The sequence below is a fragment of the Hypanus sabinus genome, chromosome 6, assembly GCF_030144855.1.
Source record: "Hypanus sabinus isolate sHypSab1 chromosome 6, sHypSab1.hap1, whole genome shotgun sequence".
Lineage (NCBI taxonomy): Eukaryota > Metazoa > Chordata > Chondrichthyes > Myliobatiformes > Dasyatidae > Hypanus > Hypanus sabinus.
In genome coordinates, this window is record NC_082711.1 from 19,650,911 (window position 1) to 19,678,265 (window position 27,355).

General features: G+C 41.5%; 1 protein-coding gene across 5 annotated transcripts in view; it reads right to left on the bottom strand.

Moving 5' to 3' along the window:
- LOC132395348 (5'-AMP-activated protein kinase subunit gamma-2) overlaps positions 1-27,355 on the bottom strand; it is a 526,748-nt gene that overhangs the window by 178,430 nt on the left and 320,963 nt on the right. For 3 of the 5 annotated variants that reach the window (XM_059971827.1, XM_059971826.1, XM_059971828.1), the window contains one exon: positions 3,942-4,156. In XM_059971827.1, the coding sequence (XP_059827810.1) occupies positions 3,942-4,156 (215 nt within the window). Of the gene's footprint in view, positions 1-3,941; positions 4,157-11,413; positions 11,476-16,980; positions 17,339-27,355 lie in introns of those variants that run through there. The other 2 variants (XM_059971830.1, XM_059971829.1) reach the window with 2 other exon arrangements.

Here is a 27,355-nt window from a genome sequence, read left to right on the forward strand (position 1 = left end):
CACCTCTTTAAGTACCACGGGATGCAGACCATCAGGTCCCAGGGACTTATCAGCCTTCAGATTCAACAGTCTATCCAACACCATTTCTTGCCTAATATAAATTTCCTTCAGTTCATCCTTTACCCTAGTCCTTTTGGCCACTATTACATCTGGGAGATTGTTTGTGTCTTTCCTAGTGAAGACAGATCCAAAGTACCTGTTCAACTTGTCTGCCATTTCCTTGTTCCCCATAATAAATTCACCCGTTTCTGTCTTCAATGGCCCAATTTTGGTCTTAACTATTTTTTTACTATTCAAATACCTAAAGAAGTTTTTACTATCCTCCTTTATATTCTTGGCTAGTTTACCTTCGTACCTCATTCTTTCTTGGCGTATTGCCTTTTTTGTTAGCTTCTGTTGCTCTTCCCAGCTTCCCAGTCCTCCAGTTTCCCGCTCATCTTTGCTATGTTATACTTCTTCTCCTTTATTTTTATACTGCCCTTTACTTCCCTCGTCAGCCATGGCCACCCCTTACTCCCCTTAGGATCTTTCTTCCTCTTTGGAATGAACTGATCCTGCACCTTCTGCATTATTCCCAGAAATACCTGCCATTGTTGTTCCACTCTCTTCCCTGCTAAGGTATTGTACCATTGAACTTTGGCCAACTCCTCCCTCATAGCTCCATAGTTCCTCTTGTTCAACTGTAATACTGACACATCCGATTTTCCCTTCTCCTTCTCAAATTCTGTGATTCTGTTTCAAATTTCCAACATCTGCAGACTTTTTCTCTAAAGAATCATCTATCTCTGCCTTAAGTTTGCTTCCACTGGCCTGGAGGAAGAGACAGCCACTATTAAAGATTTTTAAAGATTAGCTTAATTTGTCACAAGTAGAAACATACAGTAAAATGCGTCATTTTGAGCCAACGACACCATGATCCGAGGAATGCCCTGGGCGCAGCCCGCATGTGTTGCCATGCTTCCGGTGCCAACATAGCACGGACATAACTCTCAACCCTTATTAACTCATCCTTCTTAGGAATTTGGGAGGAAACCCATACGGTCACGGGGAGAACGTACAAACTCCTTACAGAAAGCAGCAGGCATTGAACTCAGGTCACAGGAACTGTAAATTGAAACATGTAAAGAGAAAAGCAAAAGGTCACACTCATTAATTCCAATTAGTGTGCATTGGCAAGGCAGAACTTCCATGGTTTGTTCAGGAACATCATCATCATCTTTCTTTGAACAGGGAGTCTGATGAAGAATGCTAACTATGGATGGCAGGAAGCTCAAACTGCAATCAGGGTTGTAGTTACTAAAGCAACGCACAAAAATTGTTTGGTCAGGCTGCATCTGTGGAGGGAAATAGTTGACAATTCAGGGTAAGATCCTTCATCTGGACTGGAAAAAAAAGAGTAGAGATGGCTGTTATATAAAGATGAGGGGGTGAAGGTGTGGAGTAAAAGCTGGCTCTGTTGTGCGGGTGTGACAGGCAGGTGAGGGCAATGGTGGAGGGAGGTGGAAATGATCTAAGAAACTGGTTGGTGATGATAGGTGGAACTGACAAAGGGATGAAGAAAATGGAATCTGATAAGGGAGGACAGTGGCACATAGAGTAAAGGGTAGAAAACGAGGTAGGGTTGAAAGTATGGGCGAGAGCCAGGTCAAGAGAGGAGAGGAGGGAAATTTCGGCCTGAAGTGTTGACTGATTATTTCTCTCCGGATGCGGAGAGAACAGATGCAGAGAGAATGCCTGTCCAGTTGAGTTCCTCAGTTGTGTGTGTGTGTGTGTGTGTGTGTGTGTGTGTGTGTTGCGACTCTTGATTTTCAGCATCCGCAGAGACTCTTATTTTTATAAAGATGTGAACTGATAGAACCAGTGGGATAAGGGGAAGAAATGGAAGTGGTTATCTGAAGTTAGAGAAATCAATGCTCATCCTGTCAAGTTGGAGGCTGCCAAGATGGAATATAAAGTCTGCCCTCTTTTTGAAGCTGAATGAATGGACAATGGACAACCCCAATTATCAGCAGTGGTTCTGTGATATTAATTGGCCATTCCTAACAAAACCCATCAATGAATGGTGAAAAGATTCCAATGAAAGGTCATTGACCTGAGGCTTTCTATCTCTACCAATGTTGCCTGACCTCCTGAGAGTATGTCTATTAAGTTCAGATTTTGTTTTCAGATTGCCAGAATTTGCAAGGGGGGGGGGGGGCAGGGTGTGTGTGTGTGCATGTGTGTACACTTTTTAACCTGTTTGCCTGTGGTGCAGATTTTACCATTCATTGGGATAACAATTTATTTATTTATTTAGCTGCAGCATGGAATAGGCCCTTCTGGCCCTTTGAGCTGCATTGCCCAGCAACCCCCGATTTAACCCTCGCCTAATCATGGGAACATTTATAATGACCAGTTAACCTACCAACTGGTGCATCTCTGAACTGTGGGAGGAAACTTGAGGAAACCCAACGGTCAAGAAGAGAATGTACAAACTCCTTACAGACAGACGCAAGAATTGAACATGGTTCGCCGTTACTGTAAAACATTGTGCTAACCACAACACTACCATGCTGCATTAGAACTGGGCAATTCAAGGAAACATAAGAATTGTTTCTCTTGTTTCCTTGAAATAATAAGGCCTGATTTTATATCAATGCCATTTTTATATGGTTTCTACAACAGAGAAATAAAGCAACACACTCAAAATGCTGGAGGAACTCAGATGGTCAGAAAGTACCCATGGAAAGGAATAAACAGTTGATATTTCTGGCCGAGACCCTTTTTCAGGACTGAGAAGGAAGGGGGAAGGTGCTAGAATAAAAAATTGGGGAGAGGAGAAGGGGACACCATGATTTGGGTGTCTGTAGTGTGGGTCCGAAGAGAAGTGTGAAGGTTGTGTGTAGTTCAAAGGAAGCATTGTGGATGCATTGTAAATATGGAATTGTCCTTTGATCTTTAGCATATAAAATGTGGTGTAATGTTGGGTCAAGCCGGCTTCTTCCTTCGAAAGGGTCTCCACACAATGCCTGCTTGTGTCTCACTTTGTCCAAGAAAGAGACCGCTTCATATCTACCAGTACTCCTCTCTGGTAACACTGCTCATGTGACAACACCTGCTACAGGCCGAATGTTCCAATCAATGTTACGTTGTTACAGTGCAAACACAACCCTCACGTTTCCAGCAAAGAGCACACACTTACATGCAAAGGGAACTTCACCATGGACGGTCCCAAGCCCAGATGCGAAAGGAGGAGAGTTGGGCACGGTGTTAGCAACCCCATCTCATAAAACCCAGAGCAGAAACACCAACAGAAGCTCCAAAGGATCTTCACCTAGAAGCTGTATGTTGGGCTAAACTTGGGGACAACTTGAAAGACTGACCCAGGACAGAGGACTCTGGAAAGCTTGTCAGTGGTTTATGCCTCAGTAAGGGTGATGGGCTCAAAAAGAAAATGAAGATGCAAAGATGGGTATACAGCAGACAATTATTTCCTATTTCATTTTTTAGTGGTGCACTTCAATGTACAAGCAATTTCTGCATTACAGCTCTACGGGTAGCAGGAATACACCCTTAGAGAATTACACATTTCTATTCATAATTATGAGACATGGAGTAAAATTCACTCTCACAGAACTTGTGTGATAAGAAATTACACAACTAGTTGCAAAATCCATTTTTATTCCACTGCCGTTTTCTGACACACGCACAAATGATGCACACAGATATTTGCGATACAGACCATTTCCAGGAATGTAAACCCACGTCGTATTGTGGAGGGCATCTGTATTCCTAGAAATTTGTCTCTGGATTTCGACGGACCATGCATAAATAGTCAAGACTGAATTAAAATTAGAATTATGTTACAGCATTTAGGTTTCCGAGCTGTTACTGCTGCCCTGTTTAGGAATCAGTGGTTTAAACTGGAACAAGCTGGTACAGAATGAACACGTGGTACTTACGGTTTTCGAGGTAGCACCGGAGCTGGTAATGGGAGCAAGAGGCTTGAGCGGTGCCGTGGCTGCGAGCGGGACGGAAAACCGCTGGCCTGAGTCCGGTGGAGATGAGTAGGAACGAGCTCGGGCATCCAAGCGTTCGGGCTCCTGTTTATATGATTCCAGGGGAAAGGCAGGCTTGGTTGATTGTATCGGCGTGGAGGGGGTAGAGAGTCCCGAGGCTGGGTGGAGGAGAAGGACAATTGGTTACTCTGACAGCACCTCCCAAACCTTATACGTCTACTGTGAGACTGAGGACAAATCACATCTACAAGCAAAGGGTTACAGTCGGCGTATTTTCCAATTACAATTAATCACATCAGAATCAGAATCAGGTTTATTCGATGCAGCAAAGGCTAAAGGTCCAAACTGACTATTGAAAGCATGAACTCCAGAACTAGCTCAGCCTCCAGCCAAATCTGTTCCAGGATATTTAGAACACTGGCATCTACCCCTGATAAAATAGAAAACTGTCCATCTATGTCCTGTACACAAAAAAGCAGGATAAATCCAATTTGCCAGTTACCGCTGTATCAGTTAGCGTAAAGGTGATGAAAGGTGTCATTAGGTGCTATTGAGCAGCACAAGTTCATTGATATCACACAAGAGGCCGCAGACACTCGTATCTTGAACAGCAAAGACAGTGCTGGAGGAACTCACCAGCATTGTCGAGCAGTGTCTGTAGGCAGGAATTGTTGCCATCTCACCAATTCCTGACGCGGCCTTTCAAGCTGAAATGTCAATAATTCCTCTTCTCCCACGGATGCTGCTCTACCAGGTGCATGGAAGGAAAAACTCGGAGGGTTACAGGCTGAACACAGGCAACTGGGAGTAGCAGGGAGGATGCAGTGGTCAGTGTGGATCAGGAGGGCCGAAGGACCTGTTCCTGCGCTGTACTACCCTATGACTCTAAAATCAGGTCAAAAGTTAGCTACCCCGCACTGATTGTACCACCTGATGCTCCAAAGACATCCCCCATCCACAGTGCACATGTCAAGCATATGAAAGAAAAGACAAAGATTAGAGATTAGCTTTATTTGTCACATGTACATCAAAACATTCAAACGTACAGTGAAACATGTCGCTTGCATCAATGACCAACACAGTGTCAATATGTGCTGGGGGAAGCCCACAAGTATCTCCACACTTGCAGTGCCAACATAGCATGCCCACAACTCACTAAATCTGATTTGTATATCTGTGGAAGGTGGGTGGAAACCCGAGCTCCTGGAGGAATCTCATACAATCATGGGGAAAAGGTACGAACATCAGGGGTAAGATTGAACCTGCCACTGCCACTGTAGTTTGTTACTGTCCCTTTAATTTTGCTAAATCCTCGAACAGTCAATCTAATCCAACATCATTGTGCAAGTTTCTTTTTCCACAAGAAAGACCATGAGTACAAGATGGCGGCTCATCATCAACATCTCAACTGGCTGCACAGTCGGTAGAGTTGTTGCTTCACAGCTCCAGACACCCAGGTTCAACCGTGCCTTCAGATGCCTTCCAGGTCATGCCTGTGGCCGTGTGGATGTCCCCTGTGAATTCTGATTTCTCAAAGACAGGCATGTTGGTAGGTTTAAAGAGTTGACATTTCAGGCCAAGGCCCTTCATCAGGACCTGATGTGTTCTCTTTATTCCTTTCCATAGATGCTGCCTGACCTGCCGAGTCTCTCTAGCATTTTGTATGTGTTGCTTTGGTTTCCAGCGAAGCTTATGCTTACAAGTTAGCAGGTTAATGGGCCACTGTACATTGTCCCAGGTGTGTGGGTGACTGGCAAAATTTGGAGGCAGTTGATGGGAGTGTGGAGGAGAGAGGTTGCAGAGAAAATTGGCAGTGAATTGGTTTTGATCTGTGAGCTGACATAAACCTGATGGGCTGAAATGAGGAGAAGAATGAGGTAGTGGGTGGGGAGGGGGAGGAATCTCATTGAAACAGATAGAATATTGAAAGGCCTAGGAACAGTGGATGTGGAGAGAATATATCCAGTAGTGGTAGACTCTAGCACTGGGTTTGGGGGAGGGGGGAGGGAAACACCCTCACAATGAAGGGATATCCTTTTAGAACAAAGCTGAACAGGAACTTCTTTAGCCAGAGAGTGGTGAATCTATGGAATTCATTGCTACAGCCAGCTGCAGAAGCCAAGTGATTTGGTATATTTAGAGAGGAGGTTGATAAAGAGTTTTGATTAGTAAGGGAGAAGGGAAGAGAATGGGGTTGAGTGGGATAATAAATCAGCCAATACTGAATAATGGAGCAGACGATGGGTTGAATAGCCTAATTCTGCTCCTATGTCTTATGAGGTAATAATTGCCGGTCAGTATTACCCAGACCCAAACAATGTCAAAGTTCAAAGTGAATTTATTATCCAAGTACATATTGGTCATCATTTACAACCCTGAGATTTTTTTTCTTGGGGGCTAACTCAATAAATCCATAATAGAATAACAACCTTAATAGAATCAATGGAAGACAGTACCAACTTGGGTGTTCAGCCAGTGTGCAAAATACAACAGACTGTGCAAATACAAAAAGAAAGAAATAATGATAATAATAATAATAAATAAATAAGCAATAAATATCAAGAACATGAGATGAAGAGTCCTTCAAAGCGAGTCCATTGCTTGAGGGCACATTTCAATGATTGGTAACTGAAATTAAGTAAAGTTGTCCACTTAAGTTCAAGACAGATTTTCAAAGTCAGCTAGTAACTTTTAGCTTTGAATAAAGGGCTTTATACAGTTCTGTAAGATTTACTTCCCTGCTGGGAACATAAGATAACCTCCTGCTCAAAATTTTTTTCAATGATCATAATAACCATGTTTATCCCATGATTATCATTCATTAATGTGTTACTACAATAATAATGACAAATTTCTGAGGGCAACTGTATCCCTGAGTGAAGAAAGTTTTCAATGGAATGAAAAAGCTACTTGGGACATTGAATTAACACTGTTGAATGAACCAAGGCTTGAAAGAATCGGCAGGAAGGCTGTGAAAAGAACATCGCACAAAGAAAGACAAGAAGTCTGTAGTAAATCGCACATAAGATTATTGTTCCAGGAAGAACCACTTTCCGAACAGATGACTAACGGTTGTTCTTGTGAATAGAGCTGAAATGGTGCTCTGTGCCTGTAATGCTGCTACAAGCAGGTTTTCACAGCACCTATGCATAGATGTATTTGTGCATATGACAATGACAATAAATTCATTCGACTTTACGGAAGTAACAACAATGCTTTTCTTCACTTTATAAATGATAAAAATTCAACAAAAAACAATTTTAAACTGGTTAAACAGTGCCATAATCAAGTGTCTCAACCTTGCAGAATGTTCAAAGTAAATTTATTATCCAAGTACATATACGTTGCCATATACAACCCTGAGATTTTTTTTCTTGGGGGCTAACTCAGTAAATCCATAATAGAATAATAACCTTAATAGAATCAATGAAAGACTGTACCAACTTGGGTGTTCAACCAATTTATTTATATACTTACACATACATTTTATGTTTTTAGTTACCACACCATTTGATGCACACTATTCGTTTGTGGGAGGCACTGGTCAGTGATCTCACAGTGGTGATATCTCAGATAATGATCAGTCGGCATACAGGAAGGAGAAAAAGAGATTAGTGATGTGGTGTTGTAACAATAACCTTCCCCGCAGAGTCAGCAGAACTAAAGAGCTGATCATAGCTTCAGGAAATGGAGGGGGAGGGGGAGCTTCAACATTGCTGAGGTCAAGAAAGGGTTGAGAGCTTCAGCATCCTCAGAGTGAACATTGCCAATAGCCTGTCCTGGTCCAACCACCTAGATGCCACAGCCTAGAAAGCTCACCAGTGCCTCTACTTCCACATGGGGCTAGACAAATTTGGCAAGTCCACTATCTCTCTCACCAATTTTTATTGGAGCAGCATAGGAAGCATCCTAGCTGGATGCATTGCAGCTTGGTATGGCAACTGCTCTGCATGGGACCACATGAAACTGCAGAGTTGTAGACACAACTCAGCACATCATGGAAACCAGCCTTTATCCATGAACTCTGTCTATACTTCTTGCTACCTCAGGAAACACCATAAGACCATAACACAATGAGCAGAATTAGGCCATTCTTCCCATCATTTCATCATGGCTGACTTGTTATCCTTTCAACCCCATTCTTCTACCTTGTGCCCATAACCTTTGATGCCCTAAGCTATTAAACCCATCAATCTCTGATTTAAATATATTCAATGACTTGGCATCCATAGCTGTCTGTGGCAATGAATTCCACAGATTCACCACCCTCTGGCTAAAGAAATTACTCCTCATCTCTCCTCCAAAGGGTTATCCTTCTATTCTGATACTATACCCTATAGTTCTAAACTCACCCACTACATCCTCTCCTCATCCATTCTATCTATACCTTTCAATATTGTATTCAATAGGTTTCAATGCAATCCCACTCATTCTTCTAAACTCTTGCAAGTATAGGCCCAGAGCCATCAAACACTCCATATATGTGAACCCTTTCATTCCTGGAATAATTCTCGTGAACCTCCTCTGGACCCTCTCCAATACCAACACATCTTTTCTTAGATCAGGGATACAAAATGGCTCACAATACTCCATGTTAGGTCTGACCAACATCTTATAAAGCCTCTGCATTATTTCCTTGCTCTTATATTCTAGTCTTCTCGAAACTAATGCTAACATTGCATTTGCCTACCTTAACACTGACGGTACCTGCAAGTTAAACTTCAGAGAATCCTGCACAAGGACTCCCAAGTCTCTTTACACCTCTGATTTTTAAATCCACCATTTAGAAAATAATCTACTCCTTCATTCCTTCTACCAAAAACTAAGACGATACACTTTCCCACACCATATTCCATCTTCAACTTCTTTGCCCATTCTCCCAAACTGTCTAACCTCTTTTGCAGACCCTCTGCTTCCTCAATGCTACCTGCCCCTCCACCTATCTTTGCATTGTCTGCAATACCAGCCCCTGCAGAACACCACTAGTCACAGGCAGCAAATTAGAAAAAAGGCTCCCTTATTCCCACTCTTTTTCTCCTGCTAGTCAGCCCACCTTCTATCCATGCTAGCATCTTTCCTGTACTACTGTGGGCTCTTACATTAAACAGCCAGCATACTCAAAGGCCTCACTCACCCTGGATATTCTCTCTTCTCCCTCACCTCTCATTAGGCAGAAGATGGAAAAGCCTAAAAGTATGTACGACCAGGTTCAAGGTCAGCTTCTACCCCTCTATTATAAGACCACTGAATGTTTCCCTAGTGCAATAAGGTGTACTCTTGACCTCACAATCTACCCTGTTGTGATTTTGCATCTTATTGTCTGTCTCACTACACTTCGTCCTCAGTGCTGCTCTCCAGTGTTCACTCCTGGGAAGACAAGCTGGATTGCCTTCGCCTGCAGCTTACTCCACACAAGATGAGGAACTGCTGTGCGGTTGTTCTTATAGAAACGTGGCTCCAAGGAAACATCCCATGCATCATCAGTCTACAGGTCATGCCACTCAGGAACTTGTGCTAATATTATTTTGTGACTATATGTGCTATTATAACTCTATGTGCTGTGTGTGATTGGATGTGCTGTGTTTTGCACCTTGGCCCTGGAGGAATGCTGTTTCATTTAGTTGTATACATGTGTATGGTTGATGACAATAAACTTGAACTTGAGCTTATATTGGAAGATTTTTTTTAACTGTATCTCGGTACATACAGCTTGACAAACATAAACCAAATTACACATCTGGATGGAGATAAATTCTGAAGTCAACTTGACTTTGAATATTTGTCTTAGCTAAAGAAATAATTAAACTTGAACCAGACTTCTAAGCTCATTTGTTCACAACTGAAGTATGATAAATGATTGCCAGTCTTCTAGAAATAAACACGAAAAAGTCTGCAGATGCTGAAAGAGGGAGGAGAAGGGAAGGGGTAAAAAGGGGGCCAGGATGGGGAATGGAAAAAAGAGAGAAGGGGGAGAAGGAACAAAGTTAAAGAATCTATGTTCATGCCATCAGGTAATACATATTGAGCCTTTTAATTCATGTCAATTTTTTCTGATTACGTTTTTTATTAAGCATCTTGGGACAATTTCTAGGCATTAAAAGAGCTACATAAAGGCATGTAATCGTTTAGTTAAACTTCAAATCAAAACCCCCATTGTGCAAAACTACCCTACTGCAAACTGGCAACTGATTTTCATGACCCAGGTGCCAGTGACATTGTTGTATCTGTAATAATTAACTACTTACTGCAAATAGTTGCTCCAGCAGTAAATCATTGGCCAAAGTAGTTAAATACACATTTCAATGTCAAAAATAAACTATCTGTAATCAGAAATATGCCATTGTGCAACATCAGTCTTCATTTCTATGCACCTATCACTCACAAAAAGTACTCCAGAGTGTGTATGAGAAGCAAACATACAGTAAGGAGATACTGCAAGAATTGACCACAAATCTGGATGAAGGATAGGTTAGAAGGAGTGTTCTAAAGGGAGAACAGGTTTAGAGAAGTGGACAGATTTAGGAAGTGAATTCCAGACCTTAGGAACTTTGAAGCTGAATGTACGGAAATCAATAATTCAAATCAAGGGGACAGCACATGTAATTCAGCTGCAGGATCAGCGTCACAGAGGGATTTGAAAACGTGCAGGAAAATTTTAAACACAACACACAAAGAGCTGGAAGAAATAAGTGAATCAGGCAGCAGCTATGGAAGTAAAATGAGCAGCTGACATTTTGGGTCCACTCCCTCAATCTAGACTGGCTTTATAAACTTGGCTTGACCTGCACCTCCCAAATCAAATTCTCTGATTTCCCAAAATGACAGTCTTAAAGATTAAAGATGAGCTTTATTTGTTACATGTACATCAAAGCATATAGTGAAATGTGCTGCTTGCATCATTGACCAACACACAATGTGAGCTGTGTCTGAAGCAAGTGCTGCCAAGCTTCCAGTGCCAAAATAACATGTCTTTTACTAACACTACAGTACGTCTCTGGAATGTGGGAGGAAACCAGAGCACCCAGTGGAAACCCACGCAGTCATAAAGAGAACATTCAGTATAAACCCCTTATAGACAGTGGTGGGAATTGAACCCTGAACTTACAGCTTGTTCTGTAAAGCAACTGTGCTAATCACTACACTACCATGCTGCTCTTTTATGGCTTTAAGACACATGTTTCATGTGGGAAAGTTCAAAGCGAGGATCCTCACTTAGAAAGTTACAACCCTAAAACAAATCTTTTAAGGTCTGACCATTCACCATTAGCTAACAGGGTTTTTTACATTTTATAAAAGGAGTTTAATATTTAGCTACTGGGTGTAAAGTTGAATTGGAAGTCCTCATGTTACAAAGATGAATAAACCATATTGTGCCAATGGCAATCAGAATAAAGGAAACAAAATTGTTTTCTTACTAGTAGATTTTCTGGCAAACATCTTCAGTACTCCTGGACTAGAGGTTCACGACAGAAGCTGGATTTACAGTACAGTGGAGTTACTTTGGTTATATAAGCCATTTGAGTGATCACGTGAGTGGTTTTTTTTCAAACAGCTGCAATCTAAATATTGGCTTGCCAAACAAACCTGTTATCTTATAATGCCAGCTAAAATAAAACTATGCTCTATCAGAATGTATTAGAAGCTCATGTCCGCATTGTCAAAAATAAAATCCAGATGTTATTACCTAATGAATTAACTGGAAACTCCACTAAAACAAGGCTTGAAATTTGTTTAGTGGCTTTCAAGAGGAAATGCATCTGCATGGAATTAGTTGCTGAGCGAACACCGGGAGATGGGTCAATAAGGAAACAGATTTCACAAAACACGAATCATTTTCAGGATGAAGACAGTGCTGGTCAGGGCAAAGTTTGCTACTACCAGTAGTTGCTCAGTGCTACTTGTCGAACCACTGGTTAAAGTGGTTTCTCACCTAAATAAAATTGAAAGAGTGCAGAGAAAATCTACAAGGACTTGAGAACCTGAGTTATAGGGAAGGTTTGAAAAGGGGAGAACTTTATTCCCTGGAACATAGGAGAATGAGGAAATTATGAGGGGTATAGATAGGGTAAACGCAAGCAGGCTTTTTCCACTGGGTTTGGGTGAGACTAGAACTAGATGTTATAGGTTAAGGGTGAAAGGTGAAATGTTTAAGGGGAAATATGAGGGGGAACTTTTGTCACTCAGAGGGCAGTGAAAGTGTGGAATGAGTTGTCTGTGGAAGTGGTGGATGTGGAAGTTTGAGATTTCAACATTTAAGGGAAATCTGGATAAGTACATGGTTGGGAGACATATGGAGGGATGAGGTCCAGGCGCAGGTTGATGGGACTAGGCAGAATAATAGTTTGCCATAGACTAATTGAGCCATAGGGCCTGTTTCTGTGCTGTAGTGCTCTAAAACTCTATGATTTATGACAGGGAACTTGAGTACATTGATAGTGATATGGAAACCAAACCTTCAGCCCACCGAATTTTCACCCACTTATTCCCAAAATTCAAAATGGATTTCAGATTTATCACCTGGTTGACAGACTTGAATGGAGCACCAACACAGAGGCTGTGTACAAGAAGGGCCAGGGTAGCCTCTATTTCCTGAGGAGACTGAGGTCCTTAGGGGTATGCAGGCCTCTCCTTCACATGTTCTATCTAAGACTAAGACAACTGTGCTGCTCCAAAGAAATCTACATAAGGTCATTCCTACCCTCAGCCAGTAGGCTCTATAATGAGTCAACCTATAGCCAGGGAAGTGATCACCCCCTCCTGTTAGACTGCTTGAGGTAATTTAATTTTCATTCTTACTTCTAATATTTGTGTACTTGTACATCTGTGCACTTGTAATGCTACTGTGGCAGTGTAATTTCCTTTGAGATCAATAAAGTAACTATCTGCCTAATTGAAACATACAGGGAAATGTTTCGTTTCCGTTAGTATCCAACACACCTAAGGGTGTGCTGGGACAGCCTGCACGAGCTGGCACCTCATAACTCCCTCGCGCCTCTACCTTTGGTCTTTGCCCTTCAGGCTTCTACCTCCAGTTTGAACCTATCTTCTATCTCCGGGCTCACTGTTTTTTGATTTTCGGCTTTACCCTCCAGACTTCACTGATGACTGGATATCGACCCCAGGATTTGCTGATTACGGGTTTTAGCTTCAGGCCTCGACTTCCGCACTTGTAAGGAACTTGTTTGATCTTCAGTTCTTGACTTCCATGGACTTCAACAGGGATTATTTCTCCCAAATATTTTGCAGCAGCGGCCAATGGCTTTCCCAAAACATCTTTTTCCTCAACCACTCCTTCAAAACCCTTTACAATTTGAACAGCGATTCTCTATCCTACCTAATGTTTTCCAATTTGTGTATGAACCTGAAGTAAGTAAAAAAAAGTAACAACAGGGGCTAGAAAACAGAAAATTCTAAAGATTCACAGCAGGTCAGACAGCTATTTATAAGGAGAGAAACAAGTTTCAGGTCAATGCTCTTACATCAAGGCAACAGGACTTCATTTTAAATAAATAGCCAAGTTATATGTGGGAAAATTAATGGGGATTTTGGATCCATTGTAGGAAAGTTTTTTTGTTAAAATTTGATTGAAGCAAGATTCATTTTAATCAGTTTATTTAACCTCAGTTTTAATTAATAATGTACGTTAAAGTCCTCCAAGAGGTCCACAACCTTGTTATGGTTTGGAGGAGTGCATGCCTCAATGACCTGGAGGGCTATGTCGGCTGGAGTCAGCACAACATCATAGTATGAGGGGTCAGTACTGTCCTGTATTGTTCTATGTTCTATATACAATTCTCTTACTTGAAAGAAATCTACAGTACTTATTATGTACGACAGGCATGGTCCAGAAAAGGTAGCGATTTGTAAGTGATGCAGCCAGCAACAATGTTGTGAAACAGGCACAATGGCGAAACTTCAGCAAACTTAAAATTCTCCAGAGAAAACCTCTTTTTTCCCCCCACTAGCCAGCTCCTAAAAAGCACTCAAGCTGAACAAATGAGATTTATGGAGAGGAGGCAGTATGAACTGGTTTGTAAATTTATTGCTCCCTCTACAGTGAGAGGAATGGAAATGGAATCTAACTTCCAATGACTAAATCTAATCAAATAAAAATCCCTGCTGAGCCTTTTGATGTTCCAACTGCTGGCCTCTGTTGTCATTCTGATCCTCAGACTTCTTCAGGCAAAAAATGCTCCATCAAAGCAAGTTCGATTTGATTTGAAAATATCATATTACTTATTTATTAGGTTAGAGAGAGGGAGTGCAGAATAAACTCTTCTGGCCCTTCCAGCAGCGCTGCCCAGCAACCCCCAACAACCTCAAATTAACTTTAACCTAACCATGGGACAATTTACAATGACCGATTAACCTATCCAACATGTCTTTGGACTGTGGGAGGAAACCAGAGCATGCTGAGAAAACCTACACACCCCACAAAGAGGATGTACAGAGACTCCAGAATTGAATTCTGAAATCCGATGTTCCAAGCACTAACTGCTATGTTACTGTGGCGCTCCACTATCCTTCATACAATGGCACTGAAAATAGAATTAGATAAAGCAGCAAGGTTACAGGGTGCAGGGGAGGTGTAAATAAAAGGAACATAAACAACATTTTCTACTTTTATTTCAGATTTCCATTAGCTGCAATTTAAAATATGCTTTTATTATTAGCATAGATACTGCCGTTACCTGTTTTTGAAAAAAAGCCCAATATGGAAACACAAATGCACAAGAATGGAAAATCCTACAAAACGTAGTGCACACGGCCCAGTCCATGACAGGACAAGCACTCCACACCATTTTAGCATACCCACAAGGAGCTCCACCATAAGAAAGCAGTCAAGTCCATCAACAAGGAACCCTCCCCCACCCCCACCGCCAGTAAACCAGCCTGGCCATGATCTCTTCTTGCTATTACCATTAGGCAGGAGGTACAGGAGCCTTAGATCCCACACCATCAGGTTCACAAACAGTTATACCCTTCAACCATCAGGCTCCTGAACCAGAGTGGACAACTCCACTCACCTCAACACTGAACTGATTCCACAACTTATGGACTCACTTCTAAAAACTCCACAACTCATGTTCTCAGTGTTATTTATTTACTGTTTATTACAAGATCAAAAGACAAAGGAGCAGAAGTAGGCCATTTGACCCATCGAGTCTGCTCCACCATTCCACCATGAGCTAAATTATTCTCCCATCTAGTTCCAATTTCTGGCATTTTCCCCATATCCCTTGATACCCTATCCTAGATACCTATCAATCTCCTCCTTAAATACCCTCAATGATCAGGCCTCCACAGTTGTATGTGGCAATGAATTCCATAAATCCATGACCCTCTGGCTAAAAAAATTTCTCCTCATCAGTTTTAAATAGGTACCCTCTAATTTTAAGACTGTGGCCTCTTGTCCTGGACTCACCCACCAAGGGAAACAGCCTTTCCACATCTATACTGTCCAACCCTTTCAACTTTCAGAATGTTTCTATGAGATCCTCTCTCGTTCTTCTATACTTTAATGAATACAGTCCAAGAGCCGACAAACACTCCTCGTATGTTAGCCCCTGCATTCCAGGAATCATCCTCATAAATCTTCTCAGAACTCTCTCCAACATTAGTACATCCCTTCTAAGATAGGGGGCCCAAAACTGCACACAGTATTCCAAATGAGGTCTCGCCAGTGCCCCATAGAGCCTCATCAACACCTCCTTACTCTTATATACACTATTCCTCTTAAAATGAATGCCAACATAGCATTTGCTTTCCTTACTGCTGATTCAACCTGGTGGTTAACCTTTAAGGTATCCTGCACTAGGACCCCCAAGTCCCTTTGCACTTCCGATTTTTAAATTTTCTCCCCATCTAAATAATAATCTGCCCGATTATTTCTTCTTCCAAAATGTACAACCGTAATTTCTCAACATTGTATCTCATCTGCCCTCTCTCCTAAACTGACCAAGTCTCTCTGCAACCTTTCTGTTTCTTCAACACTTCCTGCTCTTCCACCTATCTTGGTGTCATCCGCAAACTTAGCTACAAAATCATTTAATCCATAATCTAAATCATCGATATACAGTGTAAAGAGAAGCGGCCCCAACAGCGACCCTTGCGGAACACCACTAGTAACTGGCAACCAACCAGCATAGGATCACATTATTCCCACCCTTTGCATTCTGCCTATCAGCCAATGCTCCACCCATTCCAATATCTTTCCTGTAATTCCATGGGCTCTCATCTTATTAAATGGCCTCTTATGCGGCACCTTATCAAAGGATTTTTGAAAGTCCAAATACACAACACAATATTATTATAATAATAATAATTTTTTTTGGATTTGCACAGTTAGCTTCTTTTGCATACTGGTTGTCAGTCTTTGTGTGTAGTTTTTCATTGATTCTATTGTATTACTTTGTTTAACTGTGAATGCCTGCAAGAAAATGAATCTCAGGGGAGTATGTAACATATACATACTTTGAAGAAAGATCTAGTCCTTTCCTGTTTATGTGCTGTATATGTACTTTCATAATAAATTTACTTTGAACTTTGAAAGTCAAAATCAAAGTTAAATTTAAATTTATTGTCATATGCACAAGTATTATATACACACACAGGGTCAATGAGAAACTTGTTTGAGCAGCACAAAATGTTGTCTAAGTAGGATTTAGGTTCAGGTTCAGTTTATTTTGTCACATGTACATCGAAGTGTACAGTGCAATGTGTCACTTGTGTTAACAACCAGCACATCCAAGGATGTACTAGGGAAAGCCCACCAGTGATGCCACACATAGGATTCCCACCATGCTCGGCAGAACAACACAGAACACAACAAAACAGAACAGATGAAGGTCAAAGCAGCAACAGTAAAAGAAGCCCCATTCCATTCTCCCACCCAGCCATGCACATACACAGTCCTCCAACCCCAGAGCAGGTTGTCTTCAGCCTCTAGCATGGCTTTGCAGACATCGAGCCTTCAGCTTACCTGGCAGTATTTGTAGAGCTTTGCAGACTCGGTGTTCCCATTGGCCCTTGACTTCTGTACTTTCAATCAGCTTTTCGGCTTCAATCTGGACTTCTGACTGAACTTCGGACCAACCTGAACTTTGGACCGAACTTCAGGGTTCAATCTGGAATTCTGACTGACCTTCAATCTTCGGTATCGACCCAGAACTCACCAATGATGACTAATGAGGTCCCAGGATAAGAATCTCAAGCTATGGATTCACTGATGACGGGACCCTGAATGTCCTCACTTATTTGCCAGTCTTATATCCAACCACGTCCACGTTGCTGGCCATTAACAGACTCTGTGCTGTCCTCTAAATCCACCCCCCCCCCCATCCCCACCAACCTAAAAAAACAACCTAGTCGGAGCCACAAACTCGACAGAGACTGCAGTTCAGTACTGTCTTGACCAGATGCTTTCACAAGAAAAGCATAAACTAAACACAATTACTACCAGAAAAACACTATTAGAACAGAGCTAACATTCCATTTTAATGCAAGGAGGTCAAAATGCTGTTTACTGATGCAGTGATTAGGCCATACAGTTAGGTTCGAGAACAGAATGTTTGAAGGGAAGTAACTGTTCTTGAACTTGGTAGTTAATAAATGAATGGTATGTTGTAAAACTTTTACAGCAAGGAATCCTAATGCCCTACAGATTTTTTTTCAATATTTCACTAACCTATGTTCACCAGCAGTGAAGGTTATCAAAACACTATTCAGAAGCAATGAAAAATACAACACATCGACAGTCAAACAACACACACACAAAATGCTGAAAAACGCTACAGTTAACTCTTCCTTCCTTTCCTTTCTATTATTTGTTTTCTTGTATTTGCACAATTTGTCTTTTTTTACACATTGGTTGTTCATCAGTTTTTGTTGTGTATAAGTTTTGTTTCATTAATCCTATCGTACTTCTTTGTTCTACTGGGAATGCCTGCAAGAAAATGAATCTTAGAGTAGCGTATGTGACATATACGGGATTTGATAATAAATTTACTTTGAACCTTGAACCTTTAACTATGTCCATGGAGAATTATCCGGTAAGTACCTTAATTTCACGTGGGCTAGAACACTTGATCTTTAAGTCAATAGAATGCATTACAGAGCCATTATATATTCCATGTTTTCAGCAAAGAGGAATGATCTATTTGAAATTACTTTTTGTTCCCTGAGGAGTAATTTGAAAAAGGTTAGTATGAGAGTTTGAAATACATAAAAAGAACAGATATGCATGAAAGGAATTCTTCTATGAAGCACAGAAAGTAACTAGTCAAGCTGGTCACAAAAAAAATCTGAAGCTCTTGGCTCTTTTGGTCTTAATGAGCAAGACAGACAAAACCTCAACATGCCCCAAGAACACAAGAGGACATGGCAGACTTCACTTGGTCATCTAATTCTCAAATATCAACTGTTGTATTGCAGATGTAGAGCAGAACATAAGAGAATAGGAACAGGGATAGGCTGGAGGGCCCCTCAAACCTAGTCCAGCATTCAATGTGATCATGGCTAATCTGCACCAGGCCTCAATTCCTTTTCTGAGCCAATTCTCCACATTCCTCCATTCCTCGATCTTTCAAAAATATATCTGCCTCCTTCTTATCCTTCTTCAATGATCCGGCCTTCACAGCCCTCTGGTGTCAATAATTCTGAGAGGTTCACTGCCTTCCGAGAGAAGTTCTGATGGACCTCACTTGAAAACAAATGCTCCTCGTTCTTGGAACTTCATTTCATCATTCAAAATTTTCCCTGCCATATCCTCACAAGATCTTACCTATTCCTATAAAATCACAGCTCATTCTTCTAATCTCCAATGAATGTAGATCCAATTTCTGGAGCCACTCATATGAGGAATCTCTCATTTTGCAGAATTAGCCTGGTAATTCCCTTCAGGACTGCCTCCAGTGCCAGTACATCCCTTGGTCAGTAAGGTGACCAACACTGTGCACAGTATTCCGGGTAAAGGGTGAAAGGTAAATTCTTGGTGATTTTGCAATCCAAAAGTTCTTTGGAAGTCAAGAACGGGGCATTAAATTTGTTGGTTGTGGCTGCTTATTAAGTGTAATGAGAATGAAGAAAGAAAAAGATAAAGAACAAAGAAGTCATGGTCACCTTATATCAAAATTAGCTCAGACTAGAGAAAATAATGACATTCGTAACAATTAATAACTTATAAAATAGCCAGATTCACCTGCTGCAGAAGAACATAGAATAGTACAGCACAGTACAGGCCCCTTGGCCCACAATGTTGTGCCGACCCCTAAACCCTGCCTCCCATATATCCCCCCACCTTAAATTCCTCCATACACCTGTCTGGTAGTCTCTTAAAAAAAGCTTCCAGAAAATACAGAAACAGTTGTGCTACATAAATTCTATGTAAATAGATGATTATATGAAAATACAAGCAAACTAAGAGAAAAGTCACAATATTACACTCTAATCCAGGGATGGCCACCCTGTGGTGCATTGGATGATTAGAAGTGGCGCATTGCACCCCAGTGATAATAATAAAAAAGTAAGCTTACTCGTGCAAAAACCGATTTGTTGAAAAAAAAATCTCTAACAGGAATTCAAGTAGCTTAGAGGTAGTAAGGGGTCTGCACCAACGGTGCATTGCAGGTTTTTGCCAGTCAGTTTACAATTAACAATCGTGTGCTACGGAGTTGTGCTTTGTTCGTCCTTTGTGAACATTTGCAGTTTTGTACTTATTCGAAAATTAAGCCTTGTTTTTACATTCAGTTACCCATCACAGTGCAAAAGAAAAGCAGAAAGTGATAGTAAGCGTGAATTCAATGAACAGTGGGAAAATGAGTTCTTATTTATAGCAAGTCCGTCAGGAAAACCATTGTGCATTGTTTGTGAAAACACTTTCTCACATAATAGAAGACATGATCTTAATAGACACTACAAAACACAACATCAGACTGAAATAGAAGGAAAACTGAAGCTAGTGCTTGGGTCTGAGTTACAGAAAGAAAATGTGATTAAGAAAAAAGAAATCAAAAGATGATAAAATATATTTGTTAAAAGTCTCATTAAGGTAAGTAATGTTTATCTTGTTTTTATATTAAATCAATATATCATGTAAAATGCTAAATATGTCTATATTAACATATTTTTACAAGAATTCGATGGGGTTACAAAAGTTGTACGGCGCATCTGAAGTCGTGCATGAAAAAATTGATGCATGGAATGTAAAAGGTTGGCCACCCCTGCTCTAATCCAAGAAAGGGGACTAAAACTGTATGAAGTTCTCCAGCATTTTCCCTGAAGCCCATCAGCCCTACTGGGGAATAGGCCACCAACAGCAGCTCACCAGAGTCCCCTGTCTTGGGCTAGTCTTTCAAGTCGTCCCTGAGTGTAGCCCATCTTCAAAGATCCTTCCTCTGCCCGGGATGAGGTCTTTGGAGCTTCTGTTGGCATTTCTGTAACTCAGGGTTTTTAATGATGGGGTTGATAGCCCATGCTCAACCCATCTCCTTTCGCAGCTGGACACGGGACCCACCCATGGTGAGGTTGTGGTACTCCAGCAGAAACTAACTATGTGCTCTCTTGAAAGAAAATCCTTTTGAAGGTGAGAGTTGGCTTTACTCAGGAATTGGTGCAAAATGTGGAGTTCAGAATCAGCATCAGATTTAATATCACTGACATACAGTATTGTAAAGTGCTGGACCCGTATACAGTATATAGCTATGGTGCCTAAGACTTTTGCACAAGACTGTAGTCAATTTATGTATTACACTGTACTTCTGCCCCAAAATAAAACAAATTTCATGACATATGTGAGTGATAACAAACCTGATTCTGATATGGGTCTATTGTGGACTGAGAGTGGGAAGGGGGTAGAGAGAGGGGAATCATGGTTGGGAAAAGGGAAAGGGAGAGGGGAGGGAGCAGGAAGAACCAGTGCGGCATTTTGTAATGATTAATAAACCAGGTGTCTCAGGGCTGGCTGTGTCTGCAGTTGCGCTACCCCCTTGCCCCGGCACTTCTTCGCTGCCACCTGTCCTACAACCCTTCCGCAGCGCTTCACCCTTGCCATTCCCAACATCCTTTGCTCCCAACAGATTTACAAAGTTTCCCTCTGCTCCACGTTGACAAAACCAATACTGAAATTTGTTGTTTTGTGGCAGTAGTATAAAGGAATGCATTTTAAAAACTATAAATTTTGTAAAAAAATGTATTTAAAAAATTAAATAAGTAGTGCAAAAACAGTGAGCTGATGTTCATCGGTTCATTGTCTGTTCAAAAATCTGATGGTGGAGGGGAAGAAGCAGTTCCTAAAACACTGGATGTGTGTCTTCCAGCTCCCATATCCCCTCCCTGGTGGTGGTAATGAGAAGATAGCATATCCTGGGTGATGAGGTCCTTAATGAAGCATGTCGCCATTTTGTTGGGTCGTGATTTGAAGATATCCTCAATGCTGGGAGGCTCGTGTCCGTGTTGGAGGTGGGTGAGTTTGTTATCATGTGGAGAGGGTGCACAGATTTTACATTTAATAGAAATTGGATAAAATGCATCAGAGAGAACTGGATACACTGAAATGGAGAAAAGCCTTGCATATACCTCCCTTTAAAGCCCCCTCAGGACATCCAAAAGCATTTTGCAGGAAACAAAATGTTTTAAAAGTGTAGTCAACAATTGCAGAAAGCTCTGCTACCATAAACAGAATCAGAATCAGATTCATTATCACTGACACATTTTGGGAAATGTACTGTGCAATACATTAAAAAAGTTACTAGAAGTTATAATAAAAAGTATTTTTAAAAAGTGCAAACAGAGCAACTTATTTATTTGTCTTATTTGTCGGCTTGTTACTTTCACACTGATAGTATTAATTCATAATATTAGAAATGTTTATGAGGGATACCTAGTGACCAATGCAACAGGGATTGGTCTGCCTTTGCAGATGAAGATTGTATTAACTTGCAATCACCATCCCTCAATGAGATGGGCTGAAGGGCCTGGTTCCATGCTGTATGACTCATTGACTCATACAGCTGCAAAATCTGCTGAAACAGGATTTTGGAATTCTAACAGCAGCTTATATCAAAGCAATATGAAATATCCCCGAGAATATAAAAAGTATTCTAAGTGACTTCATAATCATTCACAGAAATATATAGCACAAAACAATTGTTTTAGTTCTCCCATGTACCGATTGGAAATTGAGAGCTGAGATTGCCACTGTTATTTTTCTGATGGGGTGTTCAATGAATACAAACGGGTCTGATGGGAGGATCTGCAGGAGGCAAACATTTCACAGAACCTGAACTAATTATTCCAGGGAAGCAGTGTTTCATACGTTGAAAACACGGGCAAAATCGGCAAAGACTTTCCTTGAGTCATTGAGCTTGTAGGAATGCCAGTTATACTGCTCTCTCATTTTCTGTGGGTTTGTGGCAATTACAAAACCAGAGCTTTTAAAATACTAATCATATATTGAATGTGTTACATTAGCTAAACACATTGGCAACAATCCTCTTTGATCAAATTTCAATGGCCCATATGATTTGTGGTGCTGCATTACAGACAATTTGTTGTTATCTTACAATTGCTGGTTGGCATGCTGTCATTAAAAGCTGTGTATTGCAGTGTTTGCTTGCCAACACCATTTGAAGACCAAAGAAGAGCGAAGGTTTATAAAGGCCATCTTGTCATACAATGCCACTTGTGTTTTGGGGTTGTAGCCGTCTGCTTAACAGACCAGGGAAAAGTAACGCACATAAAATGCTGGAAGTCAGGCAGCGTCGATGGAAGTGAATAAAGAGTTATTGTTTCGGTCCGAGACACTTCTTCAGGAAAAACTACTTTAATTAGACACATGCTCACTGGCAGATCATTAAGATCATCTTGTTGATGTCACATCCAGATGGTTTGTCTACTTATTGCTTTCACACTGATAAAGATTAAAGATTAGCTTTATTTGTCACTTATACATCGAGTCATCAAAATATATAGTGAAATGTGTCATTTTTTGTCAATGAGCAACACATTCCGAGAACTGTGCTGGGGCAGCCCACTTCCAGCGCCAACATAGCATACCCACTAATCCTAACTGTACGTCTTTGGAATGTGGGAGGCAACCAGAACACCTGGGAGAAACCCCATGGTCACAGTGGGAATGTACAGACACCTGTGGGAGTTGAACCCTGTTCGCTAGTGCAGTGAAGTGATTGCACTAACCACTACACTACCATGCCATTTTGTTTATACATGCTGTGGTCACATTGTTAGGAACCTCTGCACACTAGCTCGTTAATGCAAATATCTAATCAGCCAATCATGTGGCAGCAACTCAATACACAAAAGCATGCAGACATGGTCAAGAGGTTTAGCTGTGGTTCAGACCAAACATCAGAAGGGGGAAGAAATGTGAGCTAAGTGACTTTGACTGTGAAATGAGTGTTGATGAGATGGTTGGAGTATCTCAGAAACTGTTGATTTCCTGGGATTTTCACACACAAAAATCTCTAAAGATTGCATAGAATGGTGAGAAAAATAAAAAAAAACATCCAGTGATCAGCAAACATGAGGAAATCTGCAGATGCTGGAAATTCAAGCAACACACACACAAAATGGTGGTGGAACGCAGCAGGCCAGGCAGCATCAATAGGGAGAAGCGCTGTCGACGTTTCGGGCTGAGACCCTTCGTTAGGACTCAGTGATCAGCAGTTCAGTGGGTGAAAATGCCTTGTTAATGAGAGGTCAGAGAATAGCCAGACAGGTTCAAGCTGACAGAAAGGTAACAATAACTCAAATTACCACGTGTTGCAACAGTGCTGTGTAGAAGAGCATCTCTGAATGCACAACATGTCAAACCATGGGCTGCAGCAGCAGCAGACCACGAACATATGGTACACTCAGTGACCACTTTATTAGGTACAAGAGGTACCTAATAAAATGGCTACTGCATGTACATATGTACACACGTATATGTAAGAATGCAAGACTTGGAGAGACTGCAGATGCTGGGAATCTGGAGCAATACACTAAGAACTGGTAAAATGGGCTGAAAAGTGGCAGATAGAATTTAATGCAAACGAATGTGAAATGTTGCACTTCAGAAGGACCAACTAGGGTAGGTCTTACATAGTGAGCGGTAGGGCACTGAGGAGTGCGATAGAACAAAAGGATCTGGGAATACAGAGCTATCAGTCATTGAAAGTGGTGTCACAGATAGATAAAGTCGTAAAGAAAGCTTTTGGTGTATTGGCCAAAGTATAGAGTACTGGAGTTGGGATGTTATGTTGAAGTTTTCAAGATGTTGGTGAGGCCTAATTTGGAGTATTGTGTGCAGTTTTGGTCAGGAAGGATGTAAATAAGATTGAAAGAGGACAGAGAAAATTTGGAAGGATGTTGTCGGGACTGGAGGTCTAGATCCTGTGCTGTGGTTATTGATGACTCTAACTGCGAGGGCCAGGCAGTATCAATGGAGGGGAACAAACAGTTGACGTTTCAGGTCAAGGTACTGCATGAGGACGGGAAAGAAAGAGGAGAGGCAGCCAGTACAAAAGAGTGGGGTGGAGCAGAAGCTGGCAAGTGATTGGAGGATCCAGATAAGAGGGGAGGTGATTGACAGGTGAGGGATGGATACAGTGGGAATGATGTAAGGAGCTGGGAGGTGATTGGTGAAAGTGACAAAGGGCTGCAGATTATGGAATCTGATAGGAGCGGATGAGGACTATGAAATAAAGGGAAAAAGGTGAGGAACACACACAAGATGCTGAAGGAACTCAGCAGTTTCTGCTGAGCTCCTCCAGCTTTTCGTGTGTGCTGCTTGGCTTTTCAGAATCTGCAAGTTTTCTCTTGTTTGTAAGAAGGTGAGGAGGAATGTGTGGGTGACGGGCAGATCATGAGGGTGGGGGAGGGGATGGGGTGAGGGGTCTAGTGAGATAAAACAGAAAATGGGACAGAGGAATGTGGTATCAGCTTTGCCAGTATCCCAGATTTCCATCCAGAAAGAACACTGGTAAATTGGTTGTAACTTTACAACAATCTCACAGTGACAGGACTACTGTCAGTGAAGAGTAAAGTGCTTGTGGGAGTATGAATCTCAGAGTTGTATTCTGTATACATACTTTGATAATAAATGTTCTTTGAATCATTGAAGAATAGCCATGCATTTCCTCTCTAGTGAAGCAGCATAGAACCAACAAATGGGTATCAGAATGAACCAAAGTGCCCATTGACAGCTAACAAGGCATCCACTTTTACAAAGATGATGCACTTGATTAAATGGTTCCAACTTCCTCCCTTCTTTCCCTGAAGACCACAGAACAAAATACTTTTCTGCTCATTATTATTGAATCCTCCTTCCTGCATTATTACTGACTTGCTATTTTTCAGTTGGACGCCGGCAGTGGAAGTAGGATTTTTAAATCATAATTATCTCATCAATTTTCTTGACAAAGAGAGGCGCACTAACTCACAGTAGAAGGGAAAACAACAACAGAATGCAGAGTAAGATGCTACAGTAACAGAAGAAGTGTAATGCAGGTAAACAGTAAGGAGCAAAGTCATGAGCTAAAGATCAAGGGGTCAAGATTCTGCCATGTTGCACTAGCGACCGATTGAATAGTCTTCTAACAGTGGGATAGAATCTGTCCTTGGACCTGTTAGTACATGCTTTCAGGCTTTTGTATCTTCTGCTCAAGAGGAGGGAGGAGAGAGGATGTCCAGGGTGGGTGAAGCCTTTGATTATTCTGGCTGTTTTATTGAAGCAGTGAGAAGTCTGGACAGAGTACATGGAGGGGGAAGCCTGGTTTCTGTGAAGCCATGCGCTAAGGTGCATCCGTGACTCTGCAGTTTCTTGTGGTCACGGGCAGAGCGGTTGCCATCCTAAACCATGATGTGTCAGGATGAGATGCTTGCTGGAACACAAATTGGTAAAGGTCGAAGAGGACATACCAAATTCCTGTAGAAGTAGAGGCACAGATGAGCTGTCTTGGCTATTCTGTCCATGTGGTTGGATCAAGACAGGCAACAGCGATGCGTCTCCTAGGAACTTGAAGTTCTCAACTTTCCTGACCTCAGCACCACTGATACAAACATGAACATCTCCACAAACCCCCTCCCAAATACCTTTTGAAGTCAACCAGCTCTTTTATTTTGCTGACATCGAAAGCTTGTTGTCACGACACCATGTCATTACGCTCCCCACCTCCTTCCTGCACTCTGACTCATTGCTATTTGAGTTATGACCTATAACCTTAGAGAAGAATCTGGCCATGCTCTAATGAGTCGACAGGGAGAAGAGTATTGGGCTGAGGATACAGCCTCAGGAGGTATCAGTGTTGAGGATAATCAAGGTGATGGTGTTGCTGCCTATCCTTACTGAATGCAGTCTGTTGGTCAGGAAGTCAAGGATCCAGTTGCAACATATGCAACAAAGTTGTAAAGATTGAGAAAATCTATTACCAAGACAGAGGTCAAAGAGAAAAAAGTCCCATCCAAGACTCTGCAACTCAATTAAGTAAATTCAACCAACACTCTTTATGACTGGCAGCATTATAACATCACATTAATAACAGCCCTTCCCATCATTACGCACATCTTCACAAAATATCTGAGGAGTAGGATTAATCCACACTTGAGAAGGCAGAGTGATTAGGGATACTTAACATGGATTTGTTGATGGGAGATCTTGTCTGGTGAATTAGTTAGATTTTTTTTTAAGAGGTAAATAGAAATGCAAAATGCTAGAAATATTCTGTATATATTCCTATACTGGAAATAGGCAGACGTCTTTAATGGCGAGAGAAACAGGGATAAGGCCATAAGTCATAGAAGCAGAATTAGGCCATTTGACCCATTGAGTCTGCTCCACCAATTATAGCTGATCTTTTTTTTCTCCTCAGCGCCACTCCCTGTAACATTTGATGTTGTGGCCAATCAAGACACTATCAATCTCCATCTTAAATACACCAAACGGCCTGACGTTCACAGATGCCTGTGGTAACAAATTCCACAAATTCACCACCCTCTGGCAAAAGGAATTTCTCTGTATCTGATTTAAATAGACGCCCTAGTATCCTGAGCCTGTGCCCTCTTGTCCTAGACTCTTCCACCATGGGAAACATCCTTTCCACATCTACTCTGTCTAGGCATTTCAATATTCAGAAGGTTTCAATGAAATTCTTCCCTCTTCCTTCTTAATTCCAGTGAGTACAGACCAGAGCCATCAAACATTCCTCGTATGATAACCCTTTCAATCCTGGAATAATCCTTGTGAACCTCCTCTGAACCCTCTCCAAAGCCAGCACATCCTTTCTTAGATGAGGAGCCCCAAACTGTTCACAATACTTGAGGTAAGGCCACAATGGTTACTAATAAAGTAAACATCCTTG